This window comes from Schistocerca americana, chromosome 2 (genome assembly GCF_021461395.2).
Source record: "Schistocerca americana isolate TAMUIC-IGC-003095 chromosome 2, iqSchAmer2.1, whole genome shotgun sequence".
Classification (NCBI taxonomy): Eukaryota; Metazoa; Arthropoda; class Insecta; order Orthoptera; family Acrididae; genus Schistocerca; species Schistocerca americana.
In genome coordinates, this window is record NC_060120.1 from 210,084,135 (window position 1) to 210,103,481 (window position 19,347).

The window sequence follows — 19,347 nt, forward strand, 5'->3', positions numbered from 1 at the left end:
ATACATGAAAATATGTGAAAATTGTGGCCAAACACACAACATTACGTAAAAATATGTAATGCATTTTATACTTTTTCAATCACAGTTTTCATGCACTTACATATAATCATATGTACAATGAGATTCTGGTAAACTGCACCACATCAGTTTCAGGATGAGATTCTTGGAGAGCTTCACAGCAAACACTGCTCCAAGAAGTAGTCTCAGCAATGAGGCCAAATGTTGGGAATAAAAAGTTTGCCCTAAAGACTGAGGCAATGCAATTACCCAAAAGTTTGAAAGTGTCTGCACATTCCACACTTTCTTCTCTATGTGGGTGTAGCCTGTTGACCTGTCTTGGGCCTTCAAGGCCTGTACAAGGAGTTCATTATGGGTGTAACCTTACTGTAAAGTGCTACTGACTTTTGATAAAGCCTGAAGACAAACTATTGCTGCTGTCTAGTTCTCTCTCAGAAATTAAACAGTTGACTGGGCAGACAATGAAATATAAATGTTTTATTTGTCTTCAAAATAAGTCTGAAAAGGATGAAAATATAAAGGTCAACAAGCTGATTGCAGAGTAGAGCTCTGCATCATGTCTGAAGTTGGAAAAGAAGTTTTCCCGTGGTAACCAAACTAATTATGGTGATGGTGAAACCAATTAACACACAAGTGGACTGCATTGGGAGGAATACTGCCACGAAGCAGTTATGTGACATCACATGAACTTCTCATAAGGAAAAGCTTTTGTATCATATGGCTGAAAATTAATTTGGATTCAAACATCTCATCCATAATCAGACAAGTAATAGAAGAATTATAGCCAAAATGGCATGAATAACATCAAAGAAAACATATGCACTGTAACTAAGGGTCACAAGAATTTTTGCAAGAAAGCTCTGATCATTTCTATTTGTTATGGCCGACAAACTGATATGAATTAAAGCGAGTTAGGGAAAATATATCAGTGCCTACACATCAATACATCAATCTTGTATAAATACAGTCTGAAAAGTTTTCTGAAGGGCACTCTGTTTGTTATGTTGACCTAATGGCATGTCTTAACATGGAGTGTGGGAATTGAGATTTCTTTAAACTCTGATATTGTTACATGCTGTGGTCATAATATTTCTCAGTGGGTTGGGAGTTATATTGCATGTGTTGACACTAATAGTAAATTTATTTGGTTGGTGAGCTAAGCCTTTCACATTTATTTACATTCACTAACTAAATTGTTTCTCCAAAAAAATATTACACTTTTACTAAGAAGATGAGGCAAATACAACTTGAATGTTACATTTCATACAATTCTCATGCGATATACTCATTACAATCACAAAGTCATGATAATACTTAACATATTGGAGTTACATGATGAAACTCTAAACTATGTATTTTCAGTCTCAATTAAAGCTTTGCAGTGCTAAAATATAAATGACACTTTTCTGCTCTGAGTTTAAGCAAAATTATAGAAATTATTACAATAAAGATGAAAAAAGGGACTGGAATGCAACAAAATCACACAAGAGAATCAAAATTATATTGTACGAGCACCCATGGGTCATTTTCTAATGACCACTGCAACACTACATGATGTGTAAACATTTTTTGTGTCATTTTTCTACATGTTAAAAATAGAACAATTTTAAATCTACAAATAATAAAGTCATAAAAACAGGTAATACTAAAAACATTGATCAGCACAATTTTTTTACTTTATTAAAAAATTAAAGACTTGTACTTTCCTTAGAGCACAGAACTGCCAGTCACATTGTCTTCTCTAATGAGATACATGAATAAACTCAAGTCACACAAACTGTTGTCAAGCATGTTTTACACAACAAATATGTTTCTATGTGTGTCACAGGAACATCATTAAATTTGTTAAAAATCCTCTAACAAACAATTAACACTAATACTACATTTGATACCCTATACACAGCCCATCTGATGGCATCAAACAAGAAATATTATCACAGCCTGTAACTCAATCATTATCATTTAATTAAATCTGATATAATATATATTTTATCTGTGATTAATTTGAATAGAAATCATTAATGCAGAAAAAGAAAACGATCTGTCTAACATCTGCTGAAACTGGGACAAAATGGGCATGACTGATAAGGCATACAAAGAGTTACAAATATTAAAGCTTGAGTTTTTGGAATGAACAGTTTCTTTGTCAGGAAAAAGGGGATGCCTCATATGCAAGAACTGCACATGAGAATGCTATTAGCCCGACACTGTAATTTATGGGGCTGAAGAGCTGAGAGAAAGTCATAGAAGCACAGCAGTGTGTGGTGAGGAGACCACACACAGTGTATCTGGAAGCCTTCAGGTGACATACAAATAATAAATTTTTAATGCAGCAGGCACATATCAGGACTGTTTGCCCTCTACATCTCGGCGTAACAGAGTGCTCAATGATTATATCATATTAATTTTCCACTTGACTGTGTTTGTTGTATACTTTATTTGCAGTCAATTTTGAAGCTTTTTCCTGCTTCATCTCCAGGCATTTTGATGCAGTTATCAAAATGGTATACACCTGGAAGTATATCCTGTTGCTGTACCACAGCATTAAATGCCTTAATATGAAGCAATAGTAGGTTTTGAAATCTACTGCAAATCAAGTACAGCAAATGCAGTTAAGAGGAAAATTAATAATAAAATTACCTTCATACATCACAGCAAAGCACTCCACAGATGATGTGCCCAATATTCAACAACATGGAAAAGCAAGACAGCCAATAGTTCCTCTCAGCATAGACCAATTTCATACTGCCAGGAGGCTTCTTGACAAAATGAGTCACTGTTTTCTATGGAATGTGGATAAGAAAGGGTCACCGTTACTGGGCAGCACCTTGAATTTCGACACCATGTGTGGCAGATGACATTGTGACCACATATAGAAGGTAGGTATTCATCATTTGCAGAGTAGTACCTGCGTGCGAAAGAGTCGGTTTAGAGGGACTCAGTGTTGATCAAGCCTCAACCCTGGACTTGAATCCTGCTCTTGCTGTGCTACTCAATATTTCGCTATCCCTACCTCCTCAGAACAGATTTTGTCTCTGATCTGCAATTAGATCCTGTAGCTTCATAGTCTTCAACCAGACAAACGTTAAAGCAGTTCAGGTGACATTTATTGTTGTTTGTACTTTCCTCGGGAGTTTATTAGATTAAAAAAAATCCAATTATCTAGCACCGCTTTGCAGCTAGCTAACCATACCTCCTCAATAAGTGTCAAGCAACATCTAGACCATCTAAAGCAACATCTAGACCATTTACTGGATGTGACAGAGGACACGAAAAACATGAAAATATGAAACATTCCAAAGGCATAGAAGGTGGTACAGAACCCTAGAGCAAGAAAGCCCACAGTTAAAGAGCACAAATCAAGCAAGTACAGAAGGTTCAGAATCAGTAGCCTCTTTTGTTCCTATTAAACATGTCCCATTTATCCCAATTTTTGGCCGCAGCACATTTTGATCATCTATGTGTTCATACACAGATCAAATAATATTAAGTTACATTTATTAATGGTAATTTTAATGCATAAAATATTTCCACACTATAGGAATTATACAAACTGAAATGACTTCAAACAACGATTAAAAGAAAGCACATCAGCAGAGTTGTTGCCCACTGAGCTAGTAAAAATACTTGCTGAATGCTTTGAAAAATACTTACTCTTACAGCTTTAACAATTAAGTATGCAACATTGTACAATATGTTATATTTATCTTCACAATTTCAACTGAAGAATTAGTTCATACTGCTACTCACTTTGTAGCCAAGCCCGATGTAAGCCATTCTGTAATGGTGATAATTAATTAACAGTACATACAAAAATAAATCTTTACCATCCTGACAAAATGTTGGACCTCCAACTGTTGGTCCTCACATATAAACAAATTTATCACCCTGAAGTCTGCTACAAAATTAAATGCATTTTCAGTCTACTGTTTTAGTCAAATGTAACATGAGAATTATATTAAAAATACAGCTTATTTTTCATACTCAAATGCTTGATCAAAAATAAAGATGCACTGTTGTGTCTTTTTATTTCTTTTTGATTTGTCAAATTTAAAAAAATAAATCTGTTTCCTTCGCTTTCTTGAGGAACATTTCTTTCGTATATAGTACAGGTAATCTGTACAAAACAGGTCCTCTTTACTGTGGGATGGCCACTGTCATAGATGAAATCTTTGAAAATAATAATAACACTGCAAAATCATGAAAAATATTCTTGGCCCCCACTTAATGGAAGACGGCTACAGGTAAAATCCCACAAAACAAAAAATTTGTCCAGCCTTGTGGCAGACATTCGAAAAGGAAGATTAAAATTTTATGTATACGTTTACAGACGCCTAGTAACAAGACTTACCCACAAAATCATAATCAAACAATAGAAAGTCCAGTTTGGAATGTCAACAGTACAAGATAAAGATAGATTGCTATTTGTCATAAAGACAACACGTTAAGTTGCAAACAGGAACAATGGCACTGTGGTCTGGCAGTCACATGTGCATGAAGTGTGCCTGCTTGCGTGAATGAATGTGTTTGTTTCCTTTTCTGAGGAAATCTTGGCCAAAAGCTAAAGTGTAAGTGTCTTTTTGTTGTTATTGTCAGAAACTTAACATGTCATATTTACAGTAAGTAGCAAGCTAACTTTTCCTTATATTGTCCCCAAAACCAGAACAAACAAGGGATGACTGAAAACTCCATCCTGGAGTCAAATCAGAAAAGATGTAGAAAGAGCACAGATAAATTCCTCAAGATTTTAAGTAGAAATTCTTATACATAAAAAAGTGGCATTTGGGAAGTGCATTTGGAAAACAAAGCTGCAAAGAATGTCGTAATAAAATGGACTGAAAAAAAAAAAAAGAGAATGCATGGGGGGTGGGTGGTGGGGGGTGGGGTGGGGGGGTGAGGGAAGAAAGAAAGAAAGAAGAAAAGAAAGAAAGAAAGAAAGAAAGGAGCAGACAGGAAACTCAGACAATTGAATCCTACAGCTATGCATGATCTGATAGGGTCTAATAACAATAATAAAGGTAAAGTCTGTGGCGCAAGCCCAGAACTGTGCTACTGGACAGACTGCAGGTACAGTATAGCCTTTATTTGCTGCGGCACTAAGAGGGGTCAGGTGACAAATGCAGCATCATTGGAGCATTTTACCACTGAGAAGGATCCCTGGCACTCATTTGATAGTAACTGAGTGGACTTGGGACCATCCAGAGGGTCAGGAATGAGGAAAAATCCACGCCCTTATCCAGGACTGAACTGAGGATCTTCAGGGCCAGAGTCTAGTACTCTACCTGTTAGACCACGATAGCCACAATAATTTCAATAATAATAATTTAAGTGTTAATTTCTGCTTTTTCTTACACACAGAGAATATTGTTAAGTTATTGTCAGACTTTTGCACGAGGGAACAAACACCTAGGAGCAGTTAGGAGGGAGCTCTCATACAAGTAAGCAGTTTAAATGAAAGGATTGGTAATTACAAAAGCTATAATTTTTCAAGAGGTCAAAACTAACACTTCTGTTGCTCATGATGATATAGTTGCTTGAAAATGGATGAAAAGCTTATTTTTAATACCAATTGTATCCTGGCCTAAAGTATCTTGGCTTGGTGTTCATTTTACAAGATTCCTCCTAAGAAATACATAACTTAGTGAAGAAAAAGATTCAGCACGATTACAAAGTATACAGCTGAGGTGTTGAGCCGTTAAAAAATACATAAACAGGTTGAAAACATTGTTGAGCATTCAAATAATATCCTTTTTCAGACTTGACTAAATTGCCCCCCCCCCTCCCCCGTACACACACACACACACACACACACACACACACACACACACACACACACATACACAAAAGGAAGATTAGGGTTTCACATCCTGTCGACATCAAGGTCATTAGGGAGGAGCACAACCTGGGATTGTTTCAAAGAAGGGGAAGTAAAGTGGCTGTGCCCTTTCAAAGGAATCATCCCAGCATTTGCCTGGAATAACTTGAGGAAATCTTGGAAAACCTAAATTAGGGTGTTCAGATGCAGATTTGAACTATCATCTTCCTGAATGTGACTCCATTGTGCTAACCACTGCACCCCCTCATTTTGTCGGTCATGCACGTGCACCCTCTCTCTCTCTCTCTCTCTCTCTCACACACACACACACACACATACACACACACACACACAGAGAGAGAGAGAGAGAGAGCACTTAAGTTAAGTAACTGGGATTGCACAGCAAGAGTATCTTGTGGAGGAATTTGACAGCATATCAGGAACAGGCTGTGGGGTTAGGACTTGATTAGGGATAGGGATGCTTTTCTGAGTTCACACTGACAGATGGAGTAGAAATTCATTAAAACTGGAATGTATCTAAAAGGAGAGAAGAAAAGAAATGATATGGGTGTGAACACAATAGAGGAACACTCCAGATTAAACTGGAAAGAACATGCTAAAAGGAAAAGCAATGAAATAAACATGGGGAATAGAAAAATAAATACATGAAAAGGCTGTAAAAGGTTTGAAGGGGTGAGCAATGGCAACATAAACAGAAAATATACAGTGGGCTGTAGGATAGTTCAGTAGAATGAGAATATTTCATGTACAATTTAGGACTGTCGTGCATGGAAAGATGAGGGAAATAATGAGCAGGAGAAAGGTGGATAGATCAGGGGATGACACACAATTATTTGATGATTAAATACTATTAAACAGATATCCAATTGTCAGGACAATGTAGCCATGCATGTGCATGTTTATATAAGTTAGCTCTGAATATGAACACTACTCAAAAACTCAGTAATGTTTTCATTACTGTGCCTGAAGACTGCTGAATATCTCAGCTATATGGTGAATAGTTGCCTTTACTCCTTCCATAATTTGTATTCTGCCCAGGACGTTCCAATACCATTTGGAAAGAAAAGAAGCAAAATGACTTCATCATCAATGCAAGAGTCAACAGAACAAAAACAATTCACTGCTGTATTTCTGAATTATTTTATTGATGGTGGAGTACTCAACTGCCATTACTGTGGAGAAAAAGAGTACTGGTTGGGAGATATTATTAATACTTTATGATAGTTACACATAAATAAAATAAAATGTGACCCACACTAAACAAAGATAAAACAGCCAAAATTAACAAGTAATCAAATGTAACACAGCTGACAGCAACAACAGAAAGTGCTTGATTAATCTCAGCATTTTAAGCCACTTCTCTGGAAGTATATGTGGGAACAGGGAAGATACAAATAATAATGTGTCATAAAGTACCAAACAGAAAACTGTATTCATTTATGTGATATTTTTTGCAAATTTTTGTTTGTTACAGCTCCTTTCTAACTTTTAAAAAAGTTATCATTGTTTCCAATCACAATTTTCACATGTGCCCTCTAAATCCTCATTTTCAAGGACAACTTAGTGGTTGCATTGTCAGTCCAGTCTGCTTCTCTGTCATTTGAGATCACTGGAAATGCCAAGAGCCTTTAACAGATAGTTGTAAAATGAACAATGTAATTTCACTAAAAATTCTCAGATACATTTTTTATTCATACAGAAGTGATTTGGTCTCATGTTATGGCTTTTTTTAGGATATACCAAGAGTGTTTCTTTAGACTGTGAAATTATGCACAAAAAAAGACAGGTCACTAGTCAGTAAGGAGCTGAAGTTGTGACCAGTAAAGAGGGACTCTTAACAGAACAAGAGGTAATGGCACAGTAAGAACACTTTACACATTTTTCTATTTTGCAAATTCATCATTTTTTCCCTTCTCGTCTGTAACAGAGCACTTCAGCTTCATTCACATTATTCACAGTTCATTTTTAAACTGGATGTTGACCTACTGTTCTACAGCAATTAAAAATCAAACACTGATTTTGCAATTTGTCTTGAAATGAACTAACAAAAACAGCATACTGTGTTTTTCTGTGAAAGAAGACCTCAAGAGATCTCTGCCTCACAATCTACACAGAAAAAGACAAACTAACTGTAGAGAATCCTACAATATATTTTGGTGTTTACATAATCTCAATTCAAACACTCTTCTTTTTCATCTGTTAAATATTTTTAGTCTTTGCTATATGCATGAAGACTACTTATACCATCAGCTCATGTGAACATTATGTGAAGATATGGAGAACTGCATTAAGTTGTTTCTTTAGCTTTTAACAACAGTGATGTGTATGCAGCATATTAACCACCACATAACACACTCAATCTTTGTTACCAACAATTTCCATATAATTAAGCAGCATAACATCATGAAAACAGTTTATTTTAATTGACAGTACTCCATGGAAATCCAGTGAACTATTTGGTTTCTAGTTTTAATTGCTCTATGTCTCTTTCTTAGACATTTTTATAACTACTACTTTCATTGTGACTAAGTTCAGCACATCAACTAAGAACATAATGATATCTAAGCATACAAGGAGCAGTGATTCTATTATTAACAAAATACATGGAAAAACACCTGATAGACATGTAGAGTATTTGAGTTTTTACCCCTATCTAATAGATGGTATCCAATAATGTACTACATTAGTAATTGAAACATTTTTCTACAAATCCATGTAACTATGTATGTAACATTTACTATTTAGCATTTATGACTTCTACCTTTTTTATGAACTGATATTCTAAATGTCATGATGATTAATATCAGTATACATATTTATAGGCTTTGACGTACTGCACTACTTTATGACCCATTATTGTTTACATAAATGGGATAACAATGTAAATAATTTAGGAGTATGAGCTCGAGTGCAAAATCACACACACACATGCCTACAGGTGTGTGTGTGGGGGGGGGGGGGGGTGTTTGGATTAACGTGTGTGCATGAACTCCAACTCGTCAAAGGGTTTCCTCCAATAACTGGCAAAGTTTTTGTTCTCTTTTCCGCTTCTTCATCAATGACTCAATATACTTCAGCTAACCCAAGACTAGTCACCTTCACTCCTAAATTATTTACATTCTGTCCGACCTTGCCTTACATATATATATGGGATAATATTTAACAAATGTCATCCACAAGGGAAAAACCATGAGAGATTACATGAATCCTGCGGTAAATATCAAATTTTGAGTTTTTAGCTCTGATTTTCTTTTAAAGGAACTACAAAAAAAGGCAACTGAGAGAGAAATATGTGCAAGAATGATACAAGTAAGAGAGGAAACAGTAAGACACACAAAATCCTGTATGAGGAGAAACAAGAGATATTGTTTGTATTTCTTGTAAGTATATGAAAGTAATACAAAAAGTAAGGAGTATTTCATCACAGACCTTGAGCTCCAGTTAAGTTTTTACCATTCCTTTGTTTTTCATGCTAAGTTAAGTGTAGAACCATGTGTAGTGCTATTCATTCAATGGGTCTGTTCCTATAGTAAATGGGACAAGCTTGGCAAAAATCTCAGTAAAGCTAAGTGCGCCATCCACTGTGAAATGTTACTTGTGATTGCCTTTTATGCAGCTGGAAAATGATAGATGCACTAGCATGTATAGCAGACTTGATATTGTATTTAACAATACTGCAGACTTGTTACTGTCTATGGTGACGGTGTTACAAAAGTGTTTTACGTCAGAAATTAGTGCTTGATGATTAAAAATGGGTGAACACATGTCAACGATAAGCAGAAATGGTATTATCAACTGTCATTTTGAACTGACAAGGAAAAGGTGAACTGCAGCAGTAAAAGAATAAATGACTTCATGAATAATGCACATAATCATTGTTCAGCACGTACAGATTTGTGTGTGAATTTCTAAGAACAGATCCATGTCTACCAATGTTTGTACTTTGAATGACCAAGCAAGTGCGTATTACCTGAAGGTATTGCTTAGATGGTGTTGGCAAAAGTGTGAATGTTCAGGGTGTTTATATGGAGTGGCACATAAAAGTACATAAAGTTGTGCTTAGCCTGTTTTTGCAGTGTTAATACATTTATATGATGAAATATTCTTCAATTATTAAATGACCCTTAGTGTTAGTTAATAATGAAGATATATAAAGCTGTCCACTAAATGTGAAGCTGGCTTACAGACCAAAAACATCATTTAGTAATAATATATTAAATCCTCCTCCAGACAAAAAGCTACTTTCCAAGGACATCCCCTAGATCATAGCTTTCAAGCAACTTTGGTGTAACAGTTCAACTCAAAACAAGAAAATAAGTACACAGTATGATTCAGCCCAGTTATCTCTCACTGACCAGTATTTCTACTTTTTTACGCCTTCTTGTGTTAGCGAATCTTATAAATTATTTAATACCACTGATTATATATTGACAAAACTGTGGAATCATTACAAAAAAACTTTGAATAAACAGTAACAACTCTGCATTCAACTGTCAATGACAAAAGGATGTGTTCATACTGGACAGAACAGACAATGTGCATCTTTACTTAATTTAACTTACAGCAATGACCACTTGGTTCTAAAGCTATTTCTACATACACATACAAAGGAAATTCTGTCGAGGAACAATGGTACTTTAAGATGCTAAGGAGATTTTTAATTAACTTTTCCTTACAGTAAAAGTTTACTAAGCATGCAGTACATGTTCCATGCAGCTTTCTGGCAACCACATGAACTGCCTGGTCTCCTCCTCATTAGATGGGCGACAATGTGGAGGAGCTTTCATCAGCATGTCTCGAACTTGCTGCATGTACTAAAATTTAAAGAGAGAACAGTAAATATTAATGGACATGAAGTCTCTGCAAAAACACAATAATAAAGACTGTCAAAACTGAACTGAATTTTATTTGATTCTGTATGATTACATTGTGTATTGATCCTGTACGATTACATTGTGTACATTAAATTTTTGTGTACTACAGGACACTTTTTATGAATAAAACCATCTATGTCACTTAATAAATTTCTTTATTTACTGTGCCATTTCAGTTACTGCCATCACAGATATCTGCAGTCAATATTAAACGAACAAAAAGAGCAATAGGTATTTTTTATAATCCAGCTACTAAAGCTCATTCATCGAAAGGAGTAGAACTTGCAAAACAGCCTTCAGTTTCAGTATTAAAAACCCACGCATAATCTGAGTGTCAACTAACAAACTGGGTCAAAAAATTACACATAGATGTAAGTTACACCCAGCAGGTGAACCCAGTGTGTTGGATGTTGTCTTCAAATTTTACTTTCTTTTCTTTATTTTTCCACCTTGATGCTTATAGCAGCTCCATCTTGCAGAAGAACCAGTAGCCTGCTCCCCGAGGTAGATAACTTGGCATGCAGGCATCAGGAGGTCTGCACATGTCACACTAGCAATCCTCAAAAAATATCAAAAAACCTGTTATGGCTAAATTAACTCTCTGTTCAAAACTGTTTGCAGAGCTCTGTTTCTGTGGGTAAAAATTTCTAGGTTCTCCAGTACATTCTAGGCATGTCCCTTTAGGGCTCCGTGCAACATTCCCATGCTTTCAATTAAGTTAGGTCTCGTAGTTGAAAGCATGGAAGTGTTGCACGGATCCCCAGAGTATGTGCCTTAAGCTTACTGAAGGACCTAGATATTTTTACCCACTAAACAGAGCTCCATAAACAATTCTGAATGAAGAGTGAATTTAGATATAACTGTTTTTTTTGACATTTTTCAAGAATTGTTAGTGGGATGTGGGCTGTTGTGCTCTCCTGCTGTTGTCTGGGCCAAACCTAATCTCACACTGAAATTAAAACTGCAAAATGGATCACTTGCATAGTGCATACTTATGAAATGATTGGGAATCATTTACAGCTCTGCACAAGGAACTTGTAGTCTGTTCCCGGAACAACACAGAAAAAATGGAAAACCTAAGTCTACTAGGGATCCAACTTCACACTGGCAGAATAATAGATGAAACACTGCACATGAGTTAACTGTCCACTGTATTTCAGAGAGAAAGACTGATAAAAATGCTACTATCCAAAAGCAGCTTATTTTATGACATCATAGTTATATGTATCCACAAAACAAACAAAAATATATAGTATATGCGATGATAGGAAAATGCATATATCAGAATCAATGTGTATAATGGAAATACCACTTTCAGACAACTTGTAACAATTAAAAGAAAGTGCTGTTTCACAGCCGTTCAGTGCCTGAGAATAAAAACAATAAAAACATGATGCCATGTTAGCTACAGCTGAGTTTAAGATGCGCAAAACTACTACCTGCATCAAGAATATGCACAAGTGAAGAGCCATCAGTAATTTTCTCAAAAAGGAAGTGTGATTGAGACACATAATTTCTTAGACCTTCCAAGTGATTCACTGTTATCCACCAGCGTTCCATATATTTTCAAAATATTTCGATGTCGTAGCTCAGTGTCTTCACCACGCGTTTCATGAGACTGGTTGGCAAGGTGACTAGGTTCCATAAGAACAGTTGACAGAAGATCTAAGGAGCACCAAAGCCATACCAAGCTACGATAGGCCACTAAATCAGCAATAGCAAAACATTGTCTGGAACTTGAACACACCATGAATTATGAAAAAAAATCAGGATCCTGGCTCAAACCCCCAGATTGATAAATCTATTTAAATCAAGATGGCAGAGAACCTGAACAACTGGGAAGCATACCATCTCAGTACAGTGTGGAATCCAGCTTTGGTACTACTATAAAAACAACGGAAGAAAGTTCCCTTCACCGGTAATGGACCTCAGATGACCAGGGGCATAATTAATGAGATCAAACCTCTTAGGAACCACCTGGCAGTGACTAACTCATCAGGAGACAGCCACAGAAATCACAGACAAGTTTGGGAACAACATCAACCACCTGACACCTCAGGCACCACACAACCTGCGAGCAGACATAGGATAAATCGACACAGTTGCCACCACCTTGAGAAGTTGCCGCAGCACGCATGAACATAATATGCAGCTCCTACAGCAGCCCAATGCTGCAGAAAATGCACCTCGCAGGCACAGGGCAGGAGAATGACGCAGTCAAGCGAGAAAGCCGCAATGGTCACAAACAGCATAATAAATGTCTACTGCATTATGATCGTGCTAGGAATGTGCCTGGTGAGCGTGGACCTAATATGGAACACAACTGGATGGCTGCCACAGGGGAAAACAGCCACAACAGGCATGGACATAAGACAGAATGCCTTGAAATTGATATCACTGCCACAAATGGCCACAGCGGGCACAGAAGGCACAGTGAGCACCAGACACAGTCCAGATATAGGACCCGGTCAGTGTGTGAACTAGTCTCAGGACACCTGATGAATGCACTGAGTTATAACGTCTAACTATCATGTTGGAATGACTCTGAGCACTGGCAGTACACCTGATTCTACAAGATGACAATGAATTGCCAGGAAAGTCTAGGAAAATATAACTCAAGACACTATGGGGAGGAAATGTGCATGAAGATGAAGCTACAGGGCACGCTACAACAGTGCAAAGAGGATGATGAGCTCACTCCACTTTCTATTCAGATGCAGAGAAAGAGACATCAGGCTCTTATTGCCAAAATTAAACATCATATCACATCTAAGGTGGCTAATAGGATTAAGCATTGTGCCAGTATGGTTCTGGCAAGGGAATGGATCCATGATATGCGGCATAGAGTCTATGTCACCTCCAGGGAGCTACTACATCTACATCTGGACTTGGAAAACAACTTACCACTCGGGCAGGATGGACTGTATGTCACAGTCACTGGCAGCATGCATCAAATACAACACTACAGATTGACAATTGGCGAAATTTGAATGCATAAATAAGTGTAACAAATACAATACCTGCAAGGTGGCAAATCTAAGTGGTCGCATATTACAAAATGTCACCTTGAAAGTACTTGGAAAGAGTCTCAACTTTGCAGACACTCCTAGAGACCTATCAGTTTCCAGCTACAACAGCTCTGTGGATCAAGTGTTTAGCACACTAACATTAATTGTTACAAAATATATTCGGACAGAGACATGCAGGGCACTAACCAGAGACAGGATGCCCAAAACGAACATCTCTAGAGGTGAGAGTATGGTCCTCAAGAGTTGCAAGAAGATGAAAGCTCAGTGGACAAGGGGAACTCTGTCATACTGCTGAAGACAGATCTTGACTAGATGTGTCAACTTTTGCAGGGACCTGCATACAGTCCATTAGAAAATGACCCCATGAACAGAATGAACAGGAAAACCCAGGCTCTGCTTAAAGAAACAAGACTGTCTGAGAAAGTCGTCAAGCACCTGAAAGCTAAGACACCAGTAACACCCAGACTATATGGCACCCACACTATATGGATTACCCAAGGTCCACAAAGATGGTTTATGGCTTTGTCTGATTATAAGCAATATCAATGCAGCCACATACCCTACAGCCACCCATCTTCAGATGATGTTAGCACTATATGAGTGAAAGTGCATCCATTACACCCGCAACTCCTTGGACTTTGTGGAACATCTCAAAAATATACACATCTCGAACACAGACATCATAGTCAGCTATGATGCTGTGTCTCTTTCCACCAGGGTATCAGTTCAGGACACACTCGATTTAATCAGTGAGAGGTTTGACGGAGATCTGCTAGATCTTTTCAAGCATATTTCAACATCAACTACTTCCAATGTGGAGGCCAATTCTTGAGCAAACTGGAGGAGTATCAATGGATAGCCCCTTTGAGGCACTTACTACTCCTCCCTACTAGCTGATGTGTTTCTTCAGATACGTTGATCATACGTTCATCATCTGGCCACATGGCTGGAAAAGTATGGACAAGTTCCTGGACCATATGAACTCAAGACATCCCAACTTTGGTAAGTTCACCATGGTACTAGCAAATGATGGTCAACTCCTGCTCCTGGACGTCCGGTGAAGTGGTAGGCAGACAGCACGTTAGGCTACAGTATGTATAGGAAACCGACACATACTGACTTATATCTAGAGGCCAACAGCTGTCATTACCAGCACAGAAAAATAGAGAGCTGAAACATTTGTACACCAAGCCAAAACACTGTCCAACCTAGACAGCTTGACAGCAGAGTTAGAACATCACAGCAGAGTTCACAGACAATGATTAATCAGGGAGGTCCAACAAGTGCTGTATCTCATCAGATGACCTGATACAACTGGAAAGGAATAAGACGAAGGGACTAGGAAGGTAGCTTTTTTGCTGTAAGCAGGGCCTATATCTGCTAAGATCAGCAAAATCCTGAAGAAACATTACATAAAAGTGTGTTCTGTCTGCCAAACAAGATCAGGGTGATCCTCTGATTGGTCAAGAGTGATGTGGGATTAGAAAACTTAGAAAACTTGTATCTATCATATACCATCTGAATGGGGTATGTCTTTCATCGGTCAAACCACAAGAACAGTTGACATAAGATCTAAGAAACATGAAAGACATACCAGGCTATGATAGGCCACTAAATCAGCAATAGAAGAACATTGCCTGAAATTTGAATCCACCATGAATTATGAGAAAACCACGATCCTGGCTCCAACTCTCAGATTTTGGGATAGGATCATTCCATGTCAATTCAACCAATTTGAGAAAATGTTCCAGCTGATAGTCTCAGATTTGGCTGAAATTTAGCACACCAATGCTACCAAGTGTGGAACACTCATGTACAAAATTTTAAGTTCCCCTGCCAATTAGTTCCAGCATTATGGCTTGTAAAAGAAGGTGGAGTGACCCGGAAATTGCAACCCGCATCTGGCAATCTATCTTCAGACCCAACTTCAGGTCTTAATAACTTTGGAACTATTCCACACAATCCAGTGAAATTCTTACAACCCAGTAACATCCATTTAGAGAACACACTCCATGAATCAAAACACCAACAACATATTTCTGAGGGAAAATAAAAAATTCCAAAATGTGATTTAAAAAATGTAATATGTTAAAAGGTACATATTGTAGGTGCCCTCTATGCGAAATATAATTCACTCAAAAAGGGTATTATTTTTTTTGTGGTAAGCTTAATGTGGCCTAAACATACACAGAACTCATCTTGCCATATCAGTCACACAAACTGAGTTACATGCACACGAAAATACAAAAATTTGAAAAATTGCCTGAAAAACATGGATTTTCGAAGTGTGGTAGCACAAAATGGACAAGTGATATCCAAGCCAAATTTAAAATACTGCACAAGTAGACCATAATATAATATGTGGCAAAATTTCAATTTGTTATTGCAAGGCATTTGTGTACAATAAAAGTTGACAGAGATGTATTTGGTTATGTTTCTTTTAACACGATTTAGTAAGTAATAGTGATGATGCAGACAGCTTATTTCAGATAAAGCTGCAGCAATTGTTGGAAACCATCAGGCAACAGAAAGTTAAACAATGATAGTTTTCAGGTACAGAATGAATCATTGTTAGGCAGGAACAACAAAGGAAACAAGCAACAATTACAGGTTACTCATGTTTTTAAGGTTCTGGTTCAGACTGGTCAGTACTGTTGTGGAAAGTCAGTATGGAGGCAGAAGAGTGTACTAGTGGTGCTTTTGTTCAAACAAGTTGCAGTATTGGTAGAGCACAAGCATCTGAATGTCATAAAACGACATATGGAACAAAATGTGGCATTCCCTTTGCACTGTATGATCTGGATGAATCGGACCAAGATTTGTGGCTATGGAGATCTGGGATACACCCTGTGGGCACAAGAAGTACAGTTGCAGGAAACTTTAGTGTTTGTTATTATCATACGAAAGTGTTTCTGGATAAGTATTCTTTCCTACAAAGAAGTTGTTTTGATCCGTTTCGGATTCATAAGAAGACAGTGAAGTGTAGCTTCAGAGAATTTGATATAAAAACAGTACTGAAAGTGAATCAGTGCATGGGACTTAACATGAAACCAGGACAAAAGTTATGTTCCAGGTGTGTTACACTGCTAAAAAATGAAGAATATTCTGATAATTTACATGACAGTGACGAAGAGTGTCAGCCACCTACAACCACAGTTGATGAGCAATTAAATACTTCAGTGACTGCTCTTGGTTTGTCTCCCATGAAGACACACAAAGTTGGGAAAAGAGACAGGCCCAGCCATGGTAGAAGAAAACTACAAGGAGCTCAAATGGAATTAAAACACAAAATTGCTGACAAACTAATGGTGGAAGAGGAAGAACTATCTGCCCCAAAGGAACAGAAATTATGCCAGAAATGCTCTGATTTGGACAAAATTGTGCATGATTTGAGAGAAAAATGTGCCATATCCACACGCCAGAAAAAAGTAGCTATTCTTTCCTTGCACCTTCCAGCTGTTCTATTGACTACACTGCAAAGGAATTCAATGTTTCTACATATATGGTAAAGCAAGCTAGGAAAATAAAAGCAACCCAAAGAGTGCTTCCACAACTTCACCAGGCTAGGGTAAGCAATTGAGTTCAGAAATAAAGGTGCTAGTGTTGGAGATTTATGAAAATAATGACTACAGCCAAATAATGCCTGGAAAAAAGACTAATGGTGAAAATGGGAAATGTATGTGTCCAGATGCAAAAAAGACTCTTGCTATGCAACATATCAGAACTATATGTAGAATTCAAGGAAAAGTATCCCAATACCAAAGTAGGTTTCTGATCTTTTTTCAGTCTTCGGCCAAAATGGGTTGTGCCTGTAAGTGCAAGGGGCACACACAATGTTTGTGTATGTGAGACCCATCAAAATGCTAAGCTGATGTTTGTTGCTATAAAGGATTCTGAACTGGATTACAAAGGTGCAATGAAGTTGCTAGTGTGTGACATAAGTTCCTACCAGTGCATGATACACAGGTGTGAAAAGTGTCCTGGTAAGGCAAATCTTGCAGAACACATGAATAAAAAACTGTATGGTGAACTCATTATGGATGATGATGAACTTGTTTCTAATAAACAATAAACACACCTGGATCGCACAAGTCTTGAAACAAAGCAAAGTAAAGTGGAAGATTTTGTTGAAATGACAAACTGACGACACACAGCTTCACAGCAACAGCACAATCGGCTTATCTCCAGTATTGTAAGGAAAATTTGAAACAAGATGAAATTATAGTAATACTAGACTTTTCTGAAAATTATGCATTTATAGTTCAAGATGCCATCCAAAGATATCATTGGGGCAACAGTCAAGCAACTCTCCAGCCATTTGCGATTTACTATAGAGGTGAATCAGGTGATGTGTCTGTCATGAACCTGTGCATTTTTAGTGACTGTTTAATTCACGATGCCATTGCAGTTCATGTCCACATTCGCACTGTCATGGCATATGTGAAAAACAAGCTGCCTCACATACAGTTTGCAAAATACTTCAGTGATGGGGCAGCTAGTCAGTACAAAAACTGTAAAAATTTATGCATGCATTACCATGATTTTCAGATTCACACAGAATGAATTTTTTTCACAAGTCATGGTGCTACCATTAAGCACATGTCATCATGAGCTAATCTGCAGCACCCTACAGAAGGTCACATTCTAACACCTCTTCAATTATTTACCTGGGTACAGAAAAATATCTCTGGCATACAATCATTCTATGTTTGAAAGATGAGATGAAATCACTCGAAGAGTTGCTAAAAAGCAGACTAGAACATGTTAAAACTGCTGCAGGCACAAGGAGCCACCATCACTTCTCTCCAACGGACTCTTGACAATGTGCAGATGAGCAGACTGTCCGGTTATAACTATAGGTTCATGCCCAACATATGTCTTCACAGTGTGTCAGACTCAGGATTCAGAAGCAAAAGCAGCAACATACAACCAGGTTAATATATTACTGCTGTTTATGATGACAAATGGTACTTAGGATGTGTTGCAGAGTGCTGTGAAGCAGAAGGTGATGTATTTGTGAACTTCATGGCACCAGCAGGACCAGCAAGATCATTTCATTGGCCACGTTTGGCAGACAGGTGTTGGATTCCTTTTGAACATATTCTTATGACAGTTCCAGCTCCTACCACAGTGTCAGGAAGACAGTACAATTTGCCACTCAATGTACAGAGTACGGCAGCTAAAGTGCGGGAGAACTTCTGTTTGAAGCACAATCGATTGGTTTTTAGCAATTAAGGTGCAGTAAACATTAATGATAGGCTCTGCTAATCTGTCTATATGTTGTTGCTTAGTAATCAAACAGTTGTGGGAGAGGATAAGAAGAGGCAGAACAGTTTATGATATGTTTTTGCAAAATTGTGTTGTGAAACAATGGCCACATCACCAAATACATCTGTCAACTTCCGTTGCACACAAATGTCCTGCAATAACATGCTGAAATTTTGAGATATTATCATTAAGGTCTACTTATGCAGTGTGTGAAATTTGGCTTGGATATCACTTGTCCCTTTTGTGCTACCACACTTCGAAAATCCATGTTTTTCAGGTAATTTTTCAAATTTTTGTATTTTCATGTGCATGTAACTGAGTT

At 37.5% G+C, this 19,347-nt stretch overlaps 1 protein-coding gene across 4 annotated transcripts in view; it reads right to left on the minus strand.

The window, feature by feature from the left end:
• Positions 1 to 6,580: 6,580 nt before the first annotated feature.
• Positions 6,581 to 19,347, minus strand: part of LOC124595241 (cryptochrome-1) — a 100,109-nt gene continuing 87,342 nt past the window's right edge. For all 4 annotated transcript variants that reach the window (XM_047133903.1, XM_047133901.1, XM_047133900.1 and 1 more), the window contains exon 11: positions 6,581 to 10,668. In XM_047133903.1, the coding sequence (XP_046989859.1) occupies positions 10,543 to 10,668 (126 nt within the window). In that variant the 3' untranslated portion in view covers positions 6,581 to 10,542. The remainder of the gene's footprint in view (positions 10,669 to 19,347) is intronic.